The 24,164-nt window shown below is 44.3% G+C and overlaps 1 protein-coding gene across 2 annotated transcripts in view; it reads right to left on the bottom strand.

Annotated features, from left to right (window-relative positions):
* Positions 1-11,542, bottom strand: part of TMEM181 (transmembrane protein 181) — a 58,138-nt gene extending 46,596 nt beyond the window's left edge. The window contains exon 1 of one of the 2 annotated variants that reach the window (XM_039531035.1): positions 11,252-11,542. In XM_039531035.1, coding sequence (XP_039386969.1) covers positions 11,252-11,382 — 131 coding nt within the window. In that variant the 5' untranslated portion in view covers positions 11,383-11,542. Of the gene's footprint in view, positions 1-460; positions 493-11,251 lie in introns of those variants that run through there. The other variant, XM_039531039.1, reaches the window with a different exon arrangement.
* Positions 11,543-24,164: the final 12,622 nt, after the last annotated feature.

Raw genomic sequence — 24,164 nt, forward strand, 5'->3', positions numbered from 1 at the left:
ACGCCGGCCTGGCCCGCCCCGCCCCGCCCATGTCAGCGGCAATCAACGAGCCCCACCCCATCACCTCAGGGCAACGCGGGTGTTGGCACCACTTGAACTAAAGGGTAGGAAACCGGATCCACTTAACTCGGTGCCTCAGGCCTAGCGTGGACCAGGGTGACCAGATAAGAAGTGTGAGAAATCAGGGGTGGAGGCGGGGGGTAGGTTTCCAACTTTCTAATCACGTGACACAAAACCGAACACCCTCCCCCCCCCATCCCCCGCCTCTGTCGCTTGTTCTCCCCAACCCGACTCACTCATTTTCACTGGGCTGGCGCAGGGGGTTGGGGTGAAGGCTCTGGCTGGGGTGTGGGTTCCAGAGTGGGGCCAGGAATGAGGGGTTCAGAGTGCAGGAGGGGGCTCAGGGCTGGCATTGGGGTACAGGAGAGGGTGCAGGGAGAGGGCTTCAGGCAGCGCTTACCTCTCAGGGGGCTCCCCAGAAGCAGTGACATGTCCCTTGGCTCTTAGGCATAGGGGCAGCTCTGTGTAGTGCGCACTATCTCTGCCCGCAGGCACCACCCCCACAGCTCCCATTGGCCACAGTCCCTGGCCAATGGGAGCTGCGGAGCCAGTGTTCAGGGCAGCGTTGCTGAGGGACATGTTGCTGCTTCTGGGGAGCCATGCGAAGCCAGGTAAGGAGCCTACCAGCCATGCCAACTGGACCTTTAACAGCCCAGTCAGCGGTGCTGATTAGAGCCATCAGGGTCTCTTTTTGACCGGGCATTCCGGTCAAAAACTAGACACCTGGCGATGCTCAAGTGGGGGTAATAGTCACTTATATAAGACAAAACCCAAATATTGGGACTGTCCCTATAAAATTGGGACATTTGGTCACCCTAGTGTGGCCGCAGCTCCACCCGCACCCAGGGGCTCCAGGCACAGAAGGGCAGGTCCCTGTTCACCCGCAACCATGCCCATTGCTTCCCCGCCCCCACCCCCACCATGTGCCCACACGCAGCCACCTCCTGGATATGGCTCCAGCCCCCTGCAGCGCCCGGACTTGCGCCGCCCTGCCCTCAGCTGCTGTGACTCGCGCCATGGCCTCAGGGCCACACTCAGCCTTGGTACTGTGGCAGCCCCTAGAGCTGCAGCCAGGCTGGGCTCCTGGTGTCCACACAGCGCAGGCAGCAGCAGGACTCCGGGGCACACAGCAGAACAGGGCTGCAGAGCGGGGAGCACAGAGACAGGCCAGCATTGAGAGCAGAACCTGTGGGCTCAGCGGCAGCACACACAGGTCAACCTGTCCCAGGGTGGGTACCTCCACTGCCTATGTGTGCCTGGGGTACCAGGCATGGTGGTGAGGGTTGCATACATTAGCATTAATGATCAAGGGATACTCTCCTCTTCTAGCAGCTGTCAGGTGGCTAACAGCATCCTGTCAGTAATGCTGACCTACCAGCAGGAGCAAGTGCTGGGCTTGTCTACACTTACAGCACTGCAGATTTTCCACACCCCGAGCAACATAGTTCTATGCTACAAACTTATGTTGGTATATCAGGGCCAAGCCTCAAACTGTAACTCCAGAACAAAGCTGAGAGCAGACCTACACTTAAAGCTGCAGCAATGCAGCTGCACAGTGTTAGCACAGATGCTACTATGCCCATGAGGGAGCTTCTCTCCTCAGCGTAGTTAATCCACCTCCAGGAGAAGCCCTCCCGTCAACCTAGTGCTGTTTACATCGGGGATTAGGTCATTATGACTGCATGGTCCAGGAGTGTGAATTTTTCACATCCCTAAGCTATGTAGTTATACTAATGTAAGTTAGTAGTGTAGACCTGGCTGATAGTGATATCTATATATATCAGCCATGGTCTGCACTGCAAACATATGTCAGTATAATTACATCGCTCAGGGCTGTGGAAAATCCATACCCTTGAGTGATCCAGTTATACCACCCTAACTTCTGGTGTAAACAGCGCTATGTTGACAGGAGGGCTTTGCCCATTGACATAGCTACTGCCTGTGGGTGAGGTGGAGTGCCTATGCTGACGATGGGAGAAGCTTTCCTGTCAGTATAGGTAGCATCTTCGCTAAGCACTAGAGCAGGGGTAGGCAACTTATGGCACAGGTGCTGAAGGCGGCACGCGAGCTGATTTTTCAGTGGCACTCACACTGCCTGGGTCCTGGCCACCGGTCTGGGTGCTCTGCATTTTAAATGTCGAAGCTTTATTTAAAATTAAATTTAGCTTCAACATTTTGAAACCTTATTTACATTACATACAACAATAGTTTAGTTATATATTATAGACTTCTAGAAAGAGACCTACTAAAAAGGGTTAAAATGTATGACTGGCACGCAAAACCTTAAGTTAGAGTGAATAAATGAAGACTTGGCATACCACTTCTGAAAGGTTGCCGACCCCTGCACTAGAGCATACAGTTGCAGCACTGTAAGCATAGACAAGTCCTTAAGCGTGTTAAGTAAACATAACCACAAGGGAAGCAACTAAACAATTGCAGTACAGGAGAAGGTGTATTGGTCTGTTAGTTGACCTCCAAGATTTCCCCCTCTCGGCTCATGATCCTATTTTAAACTGTTAACTGCATAGAGTAATGACATTTTAGGATAAAACAACAGGCTGTTTAAAGTACGCGCTCAAACAGAATTCTTAATCATTTATATTTCCACATGTATGTTCCTAATTATCTCTGCTCCAATGTTATTTTAAAAATAGGTTAGAAGAGAATAGTTTAGCCATTATTAAATATGTAGGGCTTGACTCAGCATTGTGTTACTCCAGGCTTATACCAGTGGAAATCCATTGATTTTTATGGAGTTACATCAGCTGACAACTGGAGTAATACAATGCTGATTTAGATCTGTGGGTATCTATAAAAAACACTAGAAAAGGTTTAGCTGTTTAAGAGCCTGAGCTTGCCTCAGTGAAGTCAGTGGAAAGTCAACGGCCTTTGAGCTTAAGCATCATGTCTCACAAGGCACCTGAGGCATGTCAGTAGTAATATCTAAGAGCTCACTGCTTAGATGGTTTGTCAGTGGCAGACCCAAGTAGAGGAGTGACATCAATGGGAATTGGATCAAGACCTGGCATACTGCACACTTTGATGTTATATAACTTACTTAAAACACCACATGCCTCTTTTTATCATGCTCCCTACACTGCTATGCACTATATGTTAGAAAGTTGCCAAAGCTGTTCTACAGGACAAAGAGCTTCTTGTAACTGCTCTAAATTCTGCTCCAGGAACTGGCTGCTGGAGGCACTGCAGAGTGATGCAAGCTGAGCCTACCACCTCTCCAGAATTAAGAGTGTCACATATATGACACTCTAAGCCTCCTCTAGCTTTTGAAATTGCTCCTGCACTTGGATCTGTCAGAAACTAAGCCAGCAGATGGACCCCTTATACTTACACCTTTCTGAAGCTACTTTGCTTCTTAAAAAAATTTTTTTATTGAAGCGAGTACCAAAGTAACATCAGGAATTCCTACTACATCTGGCAGGACTGATTTTACAGACTAAAGCCCCAATTCTGCAAATAATCGTGTGCCTGTTTCATTTATACGGGTAGTCCTCTTTCCTAGATGCACCAAACAGAACTGAGGATTGAATCACTTGTGTTTAAATTATATGAGACGTTCCTACCTCTCCAGGATCTTGACAGTACTCCAAGACCTTAAGGGTACATCTACGCAGCAAGCAAAAACTCATGGTGTCAAGTCTCAGAGAGCAGTCTACAGACCTGGCCTCACACTATGGCACTAAAAATAGCAGTGTAGACATTCAATCTCTGGTGAAGCTCAGGTTTTGAAGCCTAAGGAGAGGGGGTGAGCTTCAGAGCCTGAACTCCAGCCCGAGTCCAAACATCTACACTGCTATTTTTAGTGCAATAGCACCAGCCTGAGTTGGTAGACCAGGCTCTGAGACTTGCTGTTGCGGGTTTCTGCTTGCCATGTAGATGTACCCTAACTGGCTAGCAAATTAAAGACTACAAGTGAAATCCTGATCCTGTAGAAAACAATGGAAGTTTTGCCATTTAAGCAAATGTGGCCAGGACTGGAAGTTAAAACCAGGTCTCCCATATGGCACTATAGAACACTAGGCAATGAGAGTTGCCCAGGCACATCCCTTTTACAATAGGGTAACTGAGTGCAGGCTAGGTGACGAAGTACATTAAATGCACTTGCTTTTCTACTGTAAAAATCTGGGTTTGAAACTGGCTGGGGCCACAAGTAAAATGAGTTTGATTATCTCATTCTGGTTGCGAGGGGACATTTTCCATATCACAAAATTACACAGCAATCTAACATCATAGGCTTTGTGTTTTCAGGAGAGGCACAGAACTGTAGTAACAGAGAGTCTTGAAGGTCAGGACAGAGATATATTGAACAAGTCATGTGATGCAGCCTTCATCATCATCATTCCTTAGACCTGGCAGGATAAGATTTACTTACCATCTTTTGAGTCAGATTCTGTATAATCTTTATCTGCTGCTGCAAACTGGCTCTGAACACACCTGTTGAGTTTTGCCTATCGGCTTTCAAGTAGCATCCACTTGTATTGCTGGTGAAAGTTAGGGATTAATGGCATGAGCTATTGCATTAAAATTAATGATATATTTAGAAAGCAAAAAGCCAAGTGTTTTCGAGGTTGAATCAAACCTATTCATCTAAGGCAGGGGTGGGCAAACTTTTTGGGACGAGGGCCACATTGAGGTTGTGAAACTGTATGGAGGGCCGGGTAGGGAAGGCTCCCCCTCCCACTTCCTGCCCCCCTCATAGCCCCTGACCCATCCAACCCCCCCACCGATCCTTGTCCCCTGACCTCCTGGGACCTCACATCCCTAACCGCCCCCCATAACCCCACCTCTATCCAGCCCCCCTGCTCCCTGTCCCCTGACTGCCCCAACCCCTAACCACACCCCCACCCCCTGACAGGCCCCCCAGGACTCCCACGCCTATCCAACCCCCCCGTTTCCAGTCCCCTGATTGCCCCCCCCAGAACCTCTGCCCCATCCAACCCCCCCTGCTTCCTGTCCCCTGACTGCCCCCTGGGACCGCCTGCCCCCTTACCATGCGACTCAGAGCAGCAGGTGCTCACAGCCACACCGCCGCATTGCCCAGTAGGAGCAGCAGACCAGAGCACTGGTAGCGCAGCAATCTGAGGCTGCAGGGGATGGGGGACAGCAGGGGAGGGGCTGGGGGCTAGCGTCCCCAGCCGGAAGCTCAGAGGCCGGGCAGGATGGTCCTGCAGGCCAGATGTGGCCTGCGGGCCATAGTTTTCCCACCTCTGATCTAAGGTATAGGACTGACACATCTTATATTTTGAGTCTTTGTGCGTTTAGTTCATGGAAGCATCACTTCACCTTAGAGACAGCATCCTGTTTTTTTAATGAGTTTTGAATAGCTCTTTCAATAGTAAGATAGTGTCAACACTGTTGTCACATTGGGACCAGCTTCGGTGTACAGGAGGTGAAAATGTTTTTAATGTGCCATGTTACAGAGAATCTAGTCAGATTACAAGTATTTGCAAATTAAAGCCTATCTATTGCTTTAAACACACTACTAAAAATATAACAATATTGCATATACTATTGCTTTATTAACAATCATTTGCACAGATGTCAACGCTTATCTGTTGAGTCTTCTGAGAGACTGGACAGCAAAGGCTGTCAAAGACCCACTGAGCAGGCAGAGAGGCATGGGGGTGGATAGTTTATCAAGTCCCTAAACTCACCCTATGTTTCGTACTACTCTTTGCTTTTAATAATAGCAAGTATCTAGTAATATATTAATAAAATGTCAACCTGCTGTCTATGACAGGATAAAGTTCAAAGTACTCCCCAGCTTTGAGGTTTATTATCTACATAGGATAGTTCATCTCAGGATGAACCCCGTGCATTACACCAACAATTCATAGATGGTTCAGGCAGCACAAGCCAGTGTATAATAAAGGCTTATCACATCTTTTAAACAAGCCCAGTACTTCCTGTGCCAGTTTACTTACACAGTGTAGTGTTTATGTTATGGTCATCCTGTAACTTCACTTATCATCGATAGCATTATAGATTAAGTTGTCTGCCTGTGTGATTTAGATTATTGCAGACATGTGGGACCCAGTTCATCCCTACTGTAACTCCACTGAACTCAGTGGAAATATACCAGGGATGAATTTGATCAATGATGTGGATATTTGTACAGGCAATTAGAACTATGATTTATGGCATTGTTGATTATTTAGTTGTCTTCTGCTGTTGATATAATTTTGAATACAATTAAAAGAAGTGATTCAATTTTACCCAGAATAAGTTTTTGGGAATACAAAATAAGTGAGGGAACACCTTTGTGAATTTTAATGGACAAAAATAGATAGTCCAGAACACAGAATAAGGATCTGAGGACTCAGAATGATCTAGGAGACTATTTCTGACCCAGAATAGGCCTTTGTTGGGATGGCACTGCTAAATAACACTTTCAAGTAACTAGGTCAGGAATATGCAGCCTTGCAGCTCCCACTCCCTTTGAGGTTTTTCAACAAGTCCTTCTGCCTTGGAGATGAGAAAGTGATGGAACAATATGTTTAAAATATCTGTGAGCATTTTTACTGTGTTGGGAAGAGAAGCTCCACAGTCATAGCTTTTATGATTCATTTATATACACCTTCAGTATCACACGAACATTAACTGATTTATACTTGCAATACCTCTGAAAGACAGGGAAATGTTATTGTTATTTTATAGAAGGGGATAAATCACAGACAGATTAAGTGATTTGCTCAAGGTCACAGAAGAAGTATGTCGCATAGCTGGGAACCCAACCCAGCCACCTTTACTTTGAGAAATTCTAGCACCTCCACGCTTTGGAATAGGGACTTGAAATTTGCCAGGGGAGAGCCTTTTTGTCATAGATGAGCCTAACCTTAGTCTCCAAAACAGCTGAATCATTTTGACTGAGATTTTCCCAAATGGTTGACATTTGGCAAGTTATAAGCAACTGAAAATAGGTTCTTATACTGGGAAGTGTTGCACAACCTTAACAATAAGCAGTGGTCCAAGTCTAACTATAATTCATTCTTTATTTCATTACACATACAAGAGACATTTTACATTAAGTAAAATAATGAACGAACTACAACTGTCACATACGAGTCTACTGCTTTTTGATGGACAGAATGATGTCTTATTTAAAAGAGAAAAAAATATTGCAGTCTCACTGTAGGTCATTTATCCTAATCTCTGGGTATTATTACAAAGCTCAGCATCGGGAGAGCATTTGGAATACAGAACTTCTCTTTCTAAGCTGGTTAGGCAATAATGATGTATGCATGTCGCCTAGAATTATTGATTTTCAGTATCAAGCCAAATGCTACTTTTAGTTATAGATCTGCTATGACATCAGTGGAGTTGCATAATTTGGCCACTACACTACCATCTGAAGCACGGTGGTTCTCCCATTTCCTCCAAACAGCCGTGCAAGTTAATTTATAAATTCCCTTCCAAAATTTAGTCATGAAAGTTGGGATTTTCAAAACCATCTAGGGGATTTAGCTGTTCAACACCCACTGAAATTAACAGAAGTTCTGTTGTGAGGCTAAGTCTCCTAGTTGGCTTTGAACATACATAATGGTTGAGATTTTCTAAGTGGGCACAAATGTAGAGCCTCTACTAAATCCCCAGTGCATTACGGGAAGACCTAAAGCTGCCTTTAGTTAGCAGCGGAGGGTCCTCCTAGTATAGGGGAATCTTCAACTACCAGCTTGACATCAGTTGCTATGCTCCTGCCTCCCTACCTGGCATCAGAGGCATTCCAAGGTCAAGAAGGAGCATGCCAGGGTGGAAGGGGGAATGGCTTCTTGAGAGCCATTATTCATTGGCATCAGTTAGAGCAACCCTAAAGCTGCTCTAACTTGTGTGGAGGCCAGTATGGCTCACATCAGTCTCCAAGATTGAGAAGAAGGAAACATGATGGTAAGCCACCAATCTTCTCCTTCCCCCAGTGCACTGAGCATTCTCTGGCGAACCTGGCCCTAGGTACAGGGGCGGCTCCAGGCACCAGCACGCCAAGCGCATGCTTGGGGCGGCAAGCCATGGGGGGCGCTCTGCCGGTCACTGCGAGGGCGGCAGGCAGGCTGCCTTCGGCGGCATGCCTGCGGAGGGTCCGCTGGTCCCGCGGCTTCGGCAGACCTCCCGCAGGCTGCCGCCGAATCCGTGGGATCGGGTACCTCCGACAGGCAAGCCGCCAAAGGCAGCCTGCCTGCCATGCTTGGGGCGGCAAAATACCTAGAGCCGCCCCTGCCTAGGTATACTAGGTCTCTATAAATACAATGAGAGGTGATACCAATTATATTATTTACAATATTATTAAGTATCATATACATAATGTTGTAACTGTACATGGTGCTTTACCAGCATATAGTAAAATGCATTGCTTGCCCTCAAGAGCTTCCAGTCTAGACACAGCTATAACTTCATTGCCTTAGGAGGTGGCTGATTGTTTTGTCTCCACCCCAGTATGGTGCAAGTGACTTAGGTCACAGTGATCAGTGGCTCCATGCAGTTGCACAATCAAAATACATATTAGTTGGGCAAAACTAACTTGCTAACATTTACATTTTTAGCCCCATGCAGCATGATATAGAAACCTAGGCTTAAGACTTCTGAATTTCCTTCCCCTCACCCAATTAGTCGGGGGGGGGGGGCAAGAGTTTCATGAAAGTTCGTTAAGCGAGCTGTATCTAAAAAAACTAAAAGAGAAAAGTGCCAAGCACAATGGACTGCTAGATATATAGTGGATAAAAACAGCATATGTAAACCCAGTGGTTCAGCAATAAATGTAACAATACTTAGCCCAAGTCATCCATAGATCTCAACATCCTTTGCAAAGGAGACAAAGTATAATTATCCATATTTTACAGATGGGGAAACTGAAACACAGATGGGGTAAAGTGACTTGCCTAAAGTCACACAGTAGGTCAGTGACAGAGCCAGGTCCTTAGTGCAGTGCCATGTACACTGGACCATGCTGCCTCTCCTTCCATATTTACCAAGTGGAATATATTTCTATGTGGAAGATTTGAAATTGACAGGTATTCTTGATCTGCAGACTTATGTGGCTAGGAGCCCTGAATGAACTAAAGCCCCAGCTTCCTCAGAGGCAATGTACAGCTGCGTTATTCTGGAAGAGCTAATACCAGCAGAACCCACAGCATCATTCTTGATTCAGAAAGCTATTTCCCTGTCAACCACAAAGGTAACAGCATAGCATTTTACATTTCTATAGCATCTTTCACCACACTGGTTCTTCGGCAAGTAGTGCAAGCATTTACAGCTGCTACTGTCAGGAGATGATGGCACTGGAAAATGGCAGCCCAGGATTAACTCTACAACTACATTTGGGCCATTCCAATATAGTCTCTGCCATGTAGTATTGAAAGCCCCTTACTACATACTGTTGGTCAAAACGTGGTTAAAGAGAATTTGTATTGGAGAGCTGCTGTTTCCTACTGAAAACAAAGCAGCATAGCTGCTGGATGGATGCAGCCATCTCTCAGGCTCTATTCATATCACATGTTTGTTATCCCTAGGCCCAAATCCCCATTGTCTCATACATTCTATATTCATCTACCCCTTTGCAAATCAGACTGGTAGCTTTTTACAGCCACATTGTATTCATTTTGCAGAAGCAAAAGTGATCACACAAGTTGCAAGACAGTGACCATCAGGAGCCTCACATCCAAAAACTTAGCAGAACCAGCAGTTGGAGTCTACATATATGCACTATATTGCCACAGACAACACACTAATGTAACAATTATAGTGTTGACATGTTTGCCCCCTTTCCTCTGCCCCATTTCTAATTATTTCCCACAACCGGGTTTTGGAACAACGAGCCACTGTTTTGTTGGGGAAAAATGCAGCTATATGAAATCCTACCAGGATACATCGATGGTGCCATGTTACGGTATCAGACATTGGTACTGCTTTCAACAGCTCTTGCTGCTGTGGATGTAGTGACAATTTAAATAGAATGGGCCCGATCCATGGCTGGTGAAAATGGGTGCAGTACCACTGAAGTCAAAGGATCCATGCTGATTTACCCCCAGCTGAGGATCTGGTGCATTGTGTACAAAAATATTTAAATAGATGTAGTCACATACTGTGCTCAGATACAATAGGGATAAGCATAGGCTAGAGCTATTATATAATATATACTACTTAAAGCAGAGAAGCAGGTGATGGAACTTCTGCTCAGAGGTTTTCCTAGAAAGCACTTTTCAAGGAGAGATAACAGACTAGTTCACAATAGTAGGGAACCTCTTTTATACTGTCCTGAGTGCTCAAGACCCTGGGAGGCTTGGATCCATCTTTCTGTGTTATGAAAATCTCTGTTTAGGTTTTATTAGTGAGATTACAGCATTGGTAGTTTTAGACAAAGGCCAATTCTCGGTGGTTCTGGTAGATAGACTCTTACTGCAGATGGTTCCATATTAGGGGATGATTAATTTGTTTTGGCTCAGTGAAAAAATCTGACCTAGGTTTTTTCCCCCACAATCACCAAAGGTCTTTATCTGGTGCTTCCATGTTATGGAAAATAAATTATTCCACAGCAATCAAGGAAATAAAATGGCCTGGGATCTTTTTGGAAGGAAGGTAGAAAGAACTCATTCATATACAGTATAAACAGAGAGATTCTGGAGAGATGGCACCTTTCCTGTCAGCCTAGTCACCCTATGGAAATGCAAGAGGATGAGCCTCTTTGCAAACCCCTCCCAGCTTTCCAATGCACTATTTAAAATGGCCTTTTCTCCTTCAGCTGCCCGGACCAAACAGCCACTAAGCAACCTAGCCTAGGAGGTTACCGCCGCCATGATTCCTGACTAAACATCACCCAGCCCCATCAACTCCCAACGCAGATGTAGCAGTAGAGGCCCGACAACCTTCCTTCCTTAACACAGCCATGGTAGAGCCTGCGCTCCTAAAAGCCCCTCTCTTCCTAGCCAAGCTGCCTGCAAACGTCCTTACAGGCCCCGCCCGGGCAGCCCAGCTGGCGGGGGGCGTGCACGTATTTAATCAGCTGAAGGCAAATTGGGATTGTGTTCGGGTTCCCCAGCTGAGCAGAACAAACACTCCCCGCCCCCGGGGGCTGCAGCTGCAAAGCAGCTCGGCAAGAGCCTGGCCGCCCCCGGAGCCCAGCCCCAGCCCCTCCGTGCTTCCCTGCGCGGGGTGGGCGCAGCGCTGGCCGCTCCCCAGCTCTTACCGGTAGTAGCGATCATCCTTGTAGGGGGTCAGGTCCTCGCTGATCTCCTTGTAGGTCTCCTTGACCGTGCGGTAGAAGCGCTTGAGCTCGCCGCAGAGCGGGGTCTCGAAGGCGGGGTAATCCGCGTCCATCCCGCCGCCGCCCCTTCAGCCCCACGCTCAGCCGGCGACACTGGCGAGCCAGTCCCCCTGAGCGAGCGAGCGAGCGCCCTCCTGGCGCTGCCGGCCGGGGGGAGGAGCTGCGAGGCCGGGCGCTCCGCTTCCCGCCTCACCACCTCCTCACACGCGCTGCTGAGGTGAGTCGGTGGGGCGGGGGCAGCGCTGCGTTACCCCCGGCAGCCGGGAATGGTTCCCGCCAGCGGCGTCCTCCCGCCCTGATGCTTCTCCGGCTTGATGCCGCAGCCCCTGGGGTTGTTGCTGACAGCAGAGGTGGCCGGACAAGCGGAGGGGGTAGGAGTGTCTGAACGGGAGCTGGGAAGATTTCAGCACCCTGGACAGATTCACTTGGGTGTTACTGCTTTACAGAGCAGCTCGCCCATTCCTTCGCCCTTTCATTGAAAAGGTCAAGTCCCGAACCCCCTCTTAAAAATGACTATTTCCAGGGCTTTTCTCCTTTACCTGAGTATAAATTATAAAAGCGGTGAGCTTGGAAATAATTTTTTTTATGAGATGCTTGTTACCTACTATTAAGTATTTATTACAGTATTTTTATTACATTACGAAAATGGCAACACTCACTTTTGTAGCTTGTATCACTTTGGAATAAGCCTGTTATAAGACAAGGCTCCTATGTTTCATCAAGGAGCATCAGATGTGAAACAGCATGAAGGTATTTAAGAAGCCAACTCAAGGAGTTCCTTCTACACAAGCATTCAGGTCTTGAGCAGTCCAGGCAAACAACGCAGGTTACAACAAAGCTTAAACTTGTTCTTCATAATAAGTTTAAAAACAATACTAGCTGCCTATTTAATTTTTAAAACAGCAAAAAATATCCAGCTCCCTCTCCATTTCTTATAAGGAGTCTTGACGTTCAAATCTCAGTGTGATCGAGATGCTTGCTTTGATCTGCTTAGCTCTTGGAAGTCCAGAGGCTCCAGGATTCCTAAGGACAGCTCTGACCACCAGTAGGGAATTTTTTCCTGAGAATCCCCTGTAACATTTCGCGAACACCCAGGGGTTCACAAACCCCAGTTTGAGAACCACTGCTCTAACCCAATGTTTCTTTTCCCACTGACTGCTGTGAGAGGACAGCTCCTAGTGTTTTCTTATCTGTTCTGTGTTCCACCAAGATTATTGCCCACTCATAAACACGGTTTTATGAGTGGGCAAGACAATTTAAGGGCAGGTGGAACCTGGCTAATTATTATTAACAACAACAACAATCACCACCAGCAGCCTTGTGATAGATGGGCATAGTAAGCAATCTTAACTAAATCCTATGATATCAAAGAAAATATTTTAATCAGTTACTTAGGAGAAACCATTTAAGAGCAGTCTTGAGACAGGCCAGTAAACAAATATTAAGAATCTTAAATCAATTAAAACCCACTATTTTTCTATCAGTCTTTTGCCCATCTCCTCTCCAGGAATGCACGGTCTAACCAGTTGGTGATTAACAGGAGAAATTGTTAATATTTTAAGTTACAACAGCATTTCAATATTCCAACAAAATCATTACACGAGTTTTTAAATATAACCCCTTCCCCGTGTCTTAGTTAACTTTCTTTCGCCAGTCCACGCTGAAGTCTTGCCAGGTTTCCTTGAGTTGGTTTCTTCTTGAGTCTTTTGTTTTTCCTAGCTGCTGTGGCAGCTTGCTTGTTGAGATGGACAGAATACATTGAGTGCTTGCTGTTTAAGCAGGGTAGCAGAAGGCGAGTGGTTATATGAGGAGTGGTCATTTCAGATTTATTTATGTTCTGTTCATAATTTCATGGAAACAGGAAGGAAAACACACCTTTTTCAGGCTTGTTTAGAATCAATGTGGTGATTGTTACTCTTTCATTGGCTCCATGCCATCACAAGCTGGTTTAGGCCACACCTTCAGTTCCTGAATATGCAGTCTGTTTAATGAATATGCATCATTTCTAATTGCCTTTGTTCTTGTGGAGGGAAAAATCCAGATAACCTTTTACAGTTAGAACTTAACTCTTCCTTTTTATTCATTTCAGTTCATCAGGAAATTAAATTCTGCTTTCAGAAAGTCCAAACACTCCTGTTCTTTATAGGAAGTTTTTAGTTTTTAAAATCTTTACATTAAATAACCCTTAAAGTCTCTATCTTAAGTTGATACCACATGACAGTTTTTTGGAAAGACTGTTTTTCTTGTCTTCCTTAGTTGTGTGAGGGAGTTGCTTGAGCACTGCCACTAATTAATTTCCCATGAATATAAATATTCTATACTTAAATGGATTTTTATAATAGTAATTAATTTAGCAAGTTCATTCCTTTTTGGTATATAAAGCATTTTACCATTTACATAGCAACGATATTAGGAACTTTGTATTCAGTTAACATATTTGGAAGTACACATTTTACAAAGGCATTTGCCATTTCAACCTTAACAAATAAAGGTTTGAAACATTTCCAGCTGCACATGTTTTCCCTAGAAGATTTTAAAGACAGAAGTAGATGTTTTTCATTGAAAAATAAGGGGGGCTGGCAGAGGTCCCTTTTACCCCCCAAGGTTTTATAGTTTGATAAGGGTTTTTAGTGTTACTTCTCAAGTCCCTCTTCTGTTTACTAGTTGCAGTCTTTACAATTAATGCCTATCAAACATTCCATACAAAGCACCAGTCACCACAACCAAGCTTACATCCATTTTTCAAAACACAGCATAAGAGAAATGGGCATAGAAAGTGAAAGCATGACAAAGCAATGGGCTTAAATTGCAGCAAGGGAGGTTTAGGTTGGACATTAGGAAAAGCTTCCCAACTGTCATGGGTTGTTAAGCACTGGAATAAATTGCCTAGGGAGGTTGTGGAATCTCCATCATTGGAGACTTTTAAGAGCAGGTTGGACAAACACCTGTCAGGGATTGTCTAGATAATACTTAGTCCTGCCATGAGGGCAGGGGACTGGACTAGATGACCTCTTGAGGTCCCTTCCAGTCCTATGGTTCTATTATTCTAAGAAAGTTTAAAATTCTGTTTTCCTGAATTTGTATAAATAGTCTTACTGGTAATAAACATGGTTTTATGGCTGAGGAGGGGTTGAGAAGAGAAGGTAAAACATTCCTTTTGTTGGCTTGAATATTTCATATAATAAAAAATATATTCATGGAGGTACATTTCTCCAAGCATCTTAGGTATGAAATTAGTGATACATCTATTGTAAACTTCAGTAAAGGCACAGGCAAGTCTAGTGACAAATGTATAATTTATGAATATCATTTCTGCATAAATATCAAGGTCTGTCCACCACAAGGACCATCCACACAACTCTCTTGTTTGCAGGGCATTCCCAACAGGCTGCTCCCCACTCCAGCTCTCAGCCTTCTGTCCACGGTCAGCTCCCAAGCTGCTGCCTCCAGCCTGTTCCTCCTGCTGCCATGCAGTTGCCAGGTCTCCTCTGACCTCTGGATATCACTTCCCTTCCCTGTGCTGGAACAATTAGGGAGCCTGCCACTGGCTGGCTGTTGAACTGGGAGTGGGGCACCACTGCCTAGTAATGAGCCAGCAGGTTTATTCACATACTCACTCCACATTTTGTTCCACCCCTTTTTGATTATCACCCTGCAGACACTCCCCATTTCCCCTTTTGGGAAAGGCCCTGCCTGAACGTGAGGAGAATTGTGTACTCCCTGGCAGGGTTGCCAACTCCTGCTGTTTTATTGCAAGTCTCACAATATTTGGTGTTTTTCTGGAAGGCTCAGCTACTTTAGTCAAGGGATTACGTGACAATCTCAACTTTCTTTCTTTTTAAATGAAAGTGTCTAGCCCTTATGGTTGTGGGGGAAAAACTTGAATATGTGACCTGAGTGCATCCTAAAGCTCAGGAACCAGAAGGTAAAGAAAAGAACCCAAAATATATTTAAAACAAACAAACAAGGGGGGGTTGGATAGAGGGCAGGGGAGTTTAGGGTGGTGGTCACGGGGCGGGGGTGTGGATGGTGGTCGGGGAGAAATGGGGGGTTGAATGGGGGTAGGGGTCCGGGGGGGTCAGTTAAGAAGGAGCGGGGGTTGGATGGGGTGGCAGGGGGCATTCAGGGGACAGAAAGGGGTGGTTGGATGGGGCAGGGATCCTGGGGGGGGCCATCAGGAATGAGAGGAGGGGTTGGATGGGGCGGCATCGGGGGTCCAGGGGCAGTCAGGGGACAGGGAGCGGGGTGTGTGTGGATGGGGCAGGGGTCCCAGAGGGGCCGTCAGGGAATGGGAGTGGTGGGGGGTTGGATAGCGCAGGAGTCCCAGAGGGGGAGCAGATAGGAGGTGGGGCTGGGCCATGACCCCCTCCCCTAACCGGCCCTCCGTACAATTTACGAAACCCAATGCAGCCCTCAGGCCAAAAAGTTTGCCCGCCTCTGCTCTAGGAGGTCCTTCATATAGATCTCTTCAACACTGTTCATTCCCTTCCCACCTACAGACCAAGTACAGAACAGATCTGGTCACAGGATTTCCCCTGGTATTAGCAGATTTCAGGGTCCAAAATGGAGAGATTGGACTTCCTGTGGAAGAGTTTCAAGGTGAATTCAAACAATCTTAGCTAAGAAGGCAGCATCACCTAGTAGCTTTGAGAATGCATGAGGATGCTAGATACAATTGGACCAACTGATACCAGGAATCTAAGGCAAAACATAATTAATCAATGTTTCTGACGTGATGCCCTGGCTGGAAGTCTGCTAGAAACATAAGCAGATGCTAATATAAAAAAAAAAAAAAAAAAGAAAGAAAAAAAGAGAGAGGACCTCTGCTGTCCAGAGGCAATACCCTAGTGAGGAGTCCAGTCCACCCAAGGTGTTGGGATTCCTGAGTACTGATCCTGGGCTCCACACTGGAGGGTCATCTGTCATATCAGCTTCAGTGTAGAAGGGGTTAAATTGGAAGCCCTCACTCTCTGCCCTCCTACCTCAGAGTTTTGAGGCTGTTGTGGGTAGGGAGGATTTCCACTACTTTATCCCTTGCCTTGTGTGAGAGAGGATGTCTCCCCTGAGCTACCCAGCACCAGCTTTCCCAAGAAGCACTGAAGTGAAATTGATGCAATTCATGGCCATTTCACAGGTTTCTGAACAGCAACAGTCAAAATTATTAACACTAATGTTGGCATAAGACACATTCTAGGTGAGCGTTGTTAGGGGTCAGTTGAGAAGGTTCAAAGGCTGATGATTTTACTTACCTTTAGTTTCCCTTTGAGTAGCTTCACTTCCAAGATTCCCTGTTGTTCTTTGTTTCTTAACAAAAAATGGCCCAGATGCAGAATGGGACCAGTTATTGCCATACTAAAGCTATATCTTGAGGATAGCATACATCACAAGTACCCACAGGGATAGAAGCCACTTTGACTTCTAAAACTCCTTAGTTATCAGTAGCAGCATGGCTTTTAATAGTCTCCAATCTTAGAAGGCCAAGTGGTAAGCACTATGTTACAAGCAGAAGCACAGCTTTTTTCAGGGTTGGGACAGAGATTAATTTCTTTTTCATTTCTTATGGCTTGATGCATACATCAGGGAAAAGACAATATATAGAGAAGCTAGGAGGAAAGTTGTAAGAACATTGAACAGGGCACTCACTTCCAGTGCCTCCTAGTGGCTGGATGTGGTACTGCAATCTTTGTCCTGCTGCTGGCGCCCTCTGTAGTTTGTTGACCTTAGTAGGCAGGTCTTCAATGGATCAGCCCTCCAGCCAAGTCGCACAATCAAAAATGGATGCACCCCTTCCAGGGTAGCAAAAGTCCAACAAAACTATTTGCCCTCACTAGGGTCTTCAGCCCTGTCTCTGGGCCTTTTAAATCCTGCTCTTTACTGGAGCTTCTAAACAAGCCTCTTCCCCTCTTGGGGCTTAGGCCACTTTGCTAGTGGCTGGTGGGGAAACCCAGGCCCACCCACTACTCCAGGTCCCAACCCAGGGACCCTGTGAAATAGCAACCACAAACGGCTGCGGCTGTTCCCTGGGCCCCTGTAGCCCCTTTCATTTCACCCTGACCTCAGGGCTGAAGTTCTCAGATTCTCTTCCTCCTCACTGCATGCCAGTGCCACCTGAGACCACCTTCTGGTTCTCCCTTGAGCACCTGTGACCAGCAGGGAATCCCCAGCCCTGTGCCTCTGGCCCCAGCCAGGAACTGACCCACTCCTTTTATCTGAGCCTGCTGGGCTCTGATTGACTGTTTCTATGCCCCCTCTCTAGGCAGGCCTGGAGGACCCATCTTCATTGCTTCTTTACTGGGGCAGGGTGTGGTAGGACTGCGGGGCTTCTGGTAGGGGGCCATGAAGGGCTAGGTGCACCGTGTCACAGAATGCAGCACTGGTGAATTGCAATGATGGATTAGCCACTGAACAGATTTCACTCTGGATCCGACAGGGATAACATTTACTGCAGTGCTCTTCAGCTTTATGGCATTAGAAGAAACTTTACCAGGAGCCACATGGGAGGGAGCTCCAGTTCATTTGCCCAGCAATCCCAGCATTGCATCCAGGGTGGATTTGATTTGACTAGTGATCCTCACTAGTCAGGAAGATTCTATTTAATCACAGATTTCTACATAAAAGTGCATTCTTGTTGGTTGTTATAACCTTAATACATATTCTTCACAACTCAGAGATAGATGTAGGTTTCATTTTTAGAAGGTATACACTATACATTTTTAAACAGTGATTTCTTTTGAAAACGTTTCAGATTAGTTTTACAGCTATATCAGAAAATGAATGATTGTTTGGTTATTTCATTTACCAAAGGTAATTGAAACAGATATTTATGAAGTCATTGGGAGGTGAACTATCTCCAATTCAACAGGCTAATCATTAATATTCAGAGGATTTTCTTGCCATGCTGTATTAGGAGGAGAACATCACCAGAGAGACATTTAAATTGTTTTATTTAACTAAAACAACAACGTTATGTATTCTGGATTTTTTCTTCAACAGCTAACATATAATATTTTAACAAAACAAGCATTTGAATTTAGCTAATCATTCACGCTTTTTAAAATCAGGTTTGTTTTTGTTAAAATTGTTTTTAACTAAAATAGTTAAATGAAATTTAAAAAAAATTAAATCGACTATGTCAGCCAGGTCAATGTGAGAAACTTAAAATATTGGCTTCTGCAGCTAACTCAGTCGTTCATAAGCTGGAAAGAAAAACAAGCTTTCTTGCTTTTTCAGGTCCCAAATGATTTCTCAATTTGGAATGAATTAGTCCAAAGGAAGGAAATATTGTTTCTACATCAGCAGAAGAAGCTACTGCTGTTAAAAGTGAGATTATCACTTCCACAGTCTCTGAATCCAAGTGCTTAAGTGACTTTCTCCAGTTCACTGGTGTGACTTTCTTTAAAACACCATCAGCAAACATAGATTTCTTGAATGGTTCACCCTTAGCTCTGGAGTTTATTATAGTTGGCATTATGGAGAGATGATTGTTGGATGTCCATGTCATAGCCAACTCCTCTTCTTCAGCAGTTAAGGTTTGACCCTGGTACCGAATATTGAGAATATCTGCAAGAAAATGAGCTGGAGATAGTGCTTGTCCCATTCGTTTTTTTGAATGTTTGTATTTTAACTCTGTCATTGCATATTTCTCTTTTTAAGATCTCACTCAGTTCCTTCCAAATTTCAACAGCATCAGCAATAAAACAGCTATTTCCCTGCATTTTGTTCAAGGCTACAGAAACAGGCTTCAGGGTACTACTCAGCATGTGTTCAACATTTCTCTTAAGCCCAATGTTGAGAACTTTGGCTGTGACAGTACCATCTGTTTTTTCACGATTTTGTTCACAAACTCTTGTCAGATTAGGCCAGTTCTTGATACAGTGCTCAAAACAGTCCACTACTGAGTTCCATAGCACATCTTGTGGGGAGAGTTAGCTTGGTTCCTCCCATTTTTTTCAGAGCAGCTGCTGCAAAGTGGTTGTTACGAAAGTATTTTGCAATTTCAACATTAGCCTTTATTTCTGGAACACTGAAGTCTTTGGCTAGGAGGTGCATCAAGTTATTAGCTTGGGACTCTCTTCTAAATAATTTCTTCTCATCTTGGATACATTTGGAGCATTGTCTGAGACCAAGCTGTGTATTAGACATTTGAATTTTTTTTCACAGTTATAGCTTTTACTGCTACTTCTTGTAAGTATGCTGCTGTGTGTGCATTTCCTGATGTATCAATTGTTTCTGTAAGGAAGACATTCCCTTGTTCTGTTATCACACAAGCACATATAACAGAATCATTGTGGACATTGCTTCACACATCAAGACTCAGGTTAACAATTTCACCCTCTAGACCTTTTGCACACTGCTCAATTTCTCTTTCATACACTTTATCCAGCAATTTGCCTGCGACATTTGCTCTGTTGGGTAGACTGTATCCTGGTCTTAATGACTGAACCATGTTAATGAAGTGTGGGTTCTCAATCATATGGAAAGGAGAGTTTGTTGCATAAACAAACCAGGCAATTTTTTCATCAATTACCTCTTTTTGTAATCTACTGGTTCTTATCACAAACTTCTCTATGGTTGTTTCTGGATGATGGAGATTTTTTTCTTTTTGCTACAGGTGATATACTGTGCCTATGTGACATACATGATGTGACTGAAACACTGTCACTGGCAGATAACTCTGAAACTATAGAAAATGATGGTGATCTTGAAGGTGGATAGACTTCAGAATCCTGTATGTTGAGGATGGATTCTCATAAACAAAAAGTAAGTCAATGCAGTTATTTAATTATTATTACTAAACTGCTCATTTAGTATTACTCATTGCATTCACTGACAATCAGTACTACTTTCAAGGTGAAATTGTAAAAGGAAGATCTGCCTATTTCAGCTATTTATTGTTTTATCAGAACTGCATGTAAAATGATAGTACCATAGAGTAAGAACTATATTTTTTTGCTCAAACATGAGAATTCAAGAATAATTCTGAAGGAAGACAGGCAGGCCTTAAGAAAAAAGTATGAAATAATAAAGTTTACCAACCTGAAGATCCTGCATGTTCAGACATGTTCCTTTCATCATCTTCAATGCAGCTTCCTCCTGAGAAGGAACACGTCTCATGATGTTTCATTTGGGCAACCAGGCCTTGCATTTCTTTGTTGCACTGTTTGCATTTTGCAAGCATGCCTGTCTTACCCATAGGTAGAGGAACTTCATAAAATATTCCCAAACTGGGTCTCTTTTATGGCCTGTTGCCATTATAGGTTTTCCCTTCTAGTGAGAGAATGGTATGGCAGATCTCAAATCAATGAAGGCTACTCAGAAAGACCTCAATACTTCTGGAATATGCTGCTCAAACAGTTTCACTTTTGTTTCTACTGCCGGTCCCTCCCTTCTCACATTTATCTCCACACTTCTTCTTGTTGTCCAGATCTATTCACTGAACTTTTTGAAACTTTGCACTTTTAGAGAGAGGTAAGGGATTGACTCTGTGTACACAAATTTGCAGAGGGACAATAGAGTTGAGGTCTGTTATTTCTCACCTCTATATATTATTTATTTATTTTAAAAACATTTTTGCTGTTAACAAGCATGAGTCCCATTGGGTAGATATAAAGATTAACCTAAATATTCTATACAGAAGCCCCTGGGACTCCATAAAATTGGGTCCCTAATCCATGAACTATTGGAATTCATTAACAAAACTTTTCTTAAACATTACATGAATATACTGTTTCATACTATAGAATTAGAATTTATAATCCCTATTCCATTATGAGATATCTTTGAGCTATAATGTATCTTGATTAAAACTATCTTTAGATAGGTTTTTCCTCAAAAAGCATTTTATCAAAAAAATCCAATTTAAATAAAAAAATCCATTTTAATTTTTTTTTAAATCATTGATTTTTATCCACCCTAACTGCATCGTCTGTAATCCTCAAGGCACAGATTCCTGTGATCAGTATTCAGCTCAAGGCTAGATCCAGCCCAGAGATGTGTTGAAACCATGCATGTTTTCTTCATCAAAGAGTAAATTAACCTGTGAAATGGAAAGGTCAGTTAAGAAAACAAACTAGAATCATACAATTTTTACAAAGGAGTCTGTCACAGGGCGATCTGCCCCTTTAAGGGCCTGTGGGACTGGGGAGCGGCCAGCCCTGTTCTGGAGAGGAGCCCACAAGCAGCTGCTGGGAATCACCTGACTCAGTTGGACAGAATCTAGTGCTCGGGTCTAATAATTCCCAGCCAGGGATACAAAGGAGAGCTCCTGCCCCAGGAGACTGGCTGTGACCAGGAGAGGACTGGGAGTGCACTCTCCTGTGGCTACTGCAGAAGGCTGTGAGAGGGCAGGGAAGCCCTGCAGATGCCCTTAGGCTTTGGAAGGTTCAGCACATTAAGCTATTGGAGACAGAGGGCTTCACAATCCAGGCTAAAGAACAGGACTCTTGCTTTTTGTTGTTGTTCCAATTTCCCTTTTTTTGTGTTTAAAAACTAAACAGAGCCCTGAGGAAAAGGCTACAGACTGAACTGGGCATAGCTGATTATTTGTCTCTGCCTGGTGATTGGGTCCACTATCCTTGAGTCCTTTTAACTGAATGCTCCAAGGGATGGGGGAAAAGCCACTGTATCTTCTATGTTATCTTTAGTGTCTTTCCTTTGCTGCACATGGACAAATGTTATTACCATTACATCTTCTACACATGCTGTGGATCCCTCTTTTCCAAGATAAACATTTATTTCAGTTTACAAAAAATAACAGATGACTTAAATGGCTTTGAAATCATAGTCACACAGCAGAGTGGTCACGGCAAAAGGAAGAAATTAATCTCACCAAAGCTATGCACTGAAGGGAACAAAGACACCTTTGTTTTGAGGCACCAAAAAAAAAAGCTATCCAACTGGAAAGCAAAGACATGTTATTTATGGTAGTTAAAATATAACTTGTATGGCTTTCCTCTTTGTCCAGGGGAAGTATGTGTTGAAGTTGGAAAGGATGAACATATCAGGGGATGCAACACAGTAAAACCACTTTCAAGGATGAAAATTGCCTCTTGTGAACAGAAGAGAAAATAAGAAATAGAGAACACACAACTGTCCTGGATGAGGAACTGGATGAAGGGTCTGAAATGAACCTCCCTTGGTGGAAGCTGCTGTTTTTCCTTTTATAACATCATGCAGCTCCTTCCACAATTAGGCAATTCTTTAGCTCGCCAGCCTGTCCCATTCACACTATATCAACAGTGTCGCTAAATGCTGTCAAATAATTTAAAATATTTAAGAATGAAGGCAGGGTGTCTCCTCTTAATAGGCAGCAGGTTTAAAACAAATAAAAGGAAGTTCTTCTTCACGCAGCACACAGTCAACTTGTGGAACTCCTTACCTGAGGAGGTTGTGAAGGCTAGGACTATAACAGCGTTTAAAAGGGAACTGGATAAATTCATGGTGGCTAAGTCCATAAATGGCTATTAGCCAGGATGGGTAAGAATGGTGTCCCTAGCCTCTGTTCGTCAGAGGGTGGAGATGGATGGCAGGAGAGAGATCACTTGATCATTGCCTGTTAGGTTCACTCCCTCTGGGGCACCTGGCATTGGCCACTGTCGGTAGACAGATACTGGGCTAGATGGACCTTTGGTCTGACCCGGTACGGCTGTTCTCTCATTTCACTGTTAACACTAATCTTAGCAAAATAGTATGTCAGCCACAGAGATAGAGTGTATAACCTGATGATCAGAGAACTGATCTAGAAAATCACTCATTTTGATTTGTGGGCTACATATTAAGTATTTAATCATAAATATAGGTTTACTATAATCAGGGCAGCCGTAGGATTTGTAGTTCCTATCTGAAGACAATGCTGCCCAATCCAGCTCTCTCTCCACCTGCAACTGCCCTTCCCATCTCTGTCTGTGATCTCACCGCCAACAACCTCTTGATCAGGTGGTGTAACCAGAAGGCACTGGAGGCAAAGGACTCTGTGTCCACTTAGATGGCATAGACTTAATGTCACTATTGTCTACAACAAATACAAAGAGAGAGACATACAAATATACACATAAGGGGATCCACTGGAGCTCTTCATTCCCATCTGATGGGAATGCGGAAGGTGCTTGGACTCTTACTAGGATGCTTTTCCTGTACACTTAGACACTTCTTTTTCTGTCAGTCTTTGGCTAATGGGTGCAAGATAAATTTGAAACAGACTTACCTCCATCTGGTTCCTAAGAGAGGGAGTTTCTTTTTCTTTCCTCCCAAGTTCAGAGGCCAGCAAAGAGGACCTGCCTAGCCTCCATCCCTGTCTGGCCACCATCATTGGGTCCTCTTCCCCTCTCTATATTGCAGCAGCTTCCTCCAATGCAGCTCTCTGGGTGAAATGATTCCTGTCACAGTTTCACTGCTGACCACAGAGTTCTGAACTGCAGTTGTAAAAGGGACTAAAGTCTTGTTTATTTGATTCCACCGATTCTTGGGAAAACTACAGTAGCATTAACACGAGAGCTGTCTGCAGACTCGGCAGACAACACTGCATCAGGCTACAATTAGATCAAGGTTATCCTTGCAACAATAAGGGCTCAAGAATAAAAAAAAAGCTGAAAATCTGCAAAAGTTAATGGTGATGTGGGACTGCAGGTCCTTCTCACTGGACAGTGACATAAAAGGGAGTGAATTTAAAAAGCCCTGCCCTATTACACTTTGTACTGTAGTTCACATTGAATGTTTTATAAATATTAGCACCACAAAACAAGGTAATCCACTTTAGTCTTATTTTTGCCCATTGCTTGTTTTTCAGTTAAAGAAAAAAAAAGACAACAGAGGCATACTACCAGCCATCATAGCATTT

The sequence above is a fragment of the Mauremys reevesii genome, linkage group 3 (genome assembly GCF_016161935.1).
Source record: "Mauremys reevesii isolate NIE-2019 linkage group 3, ASM1616193v1, whole genome shotgun sequence".
NCBI classification, from domain to species: Eukaryota; Metazoa; Chordata; order Testudines; family Geoemydidae; genus Mauremys; species Mauremys reevesii.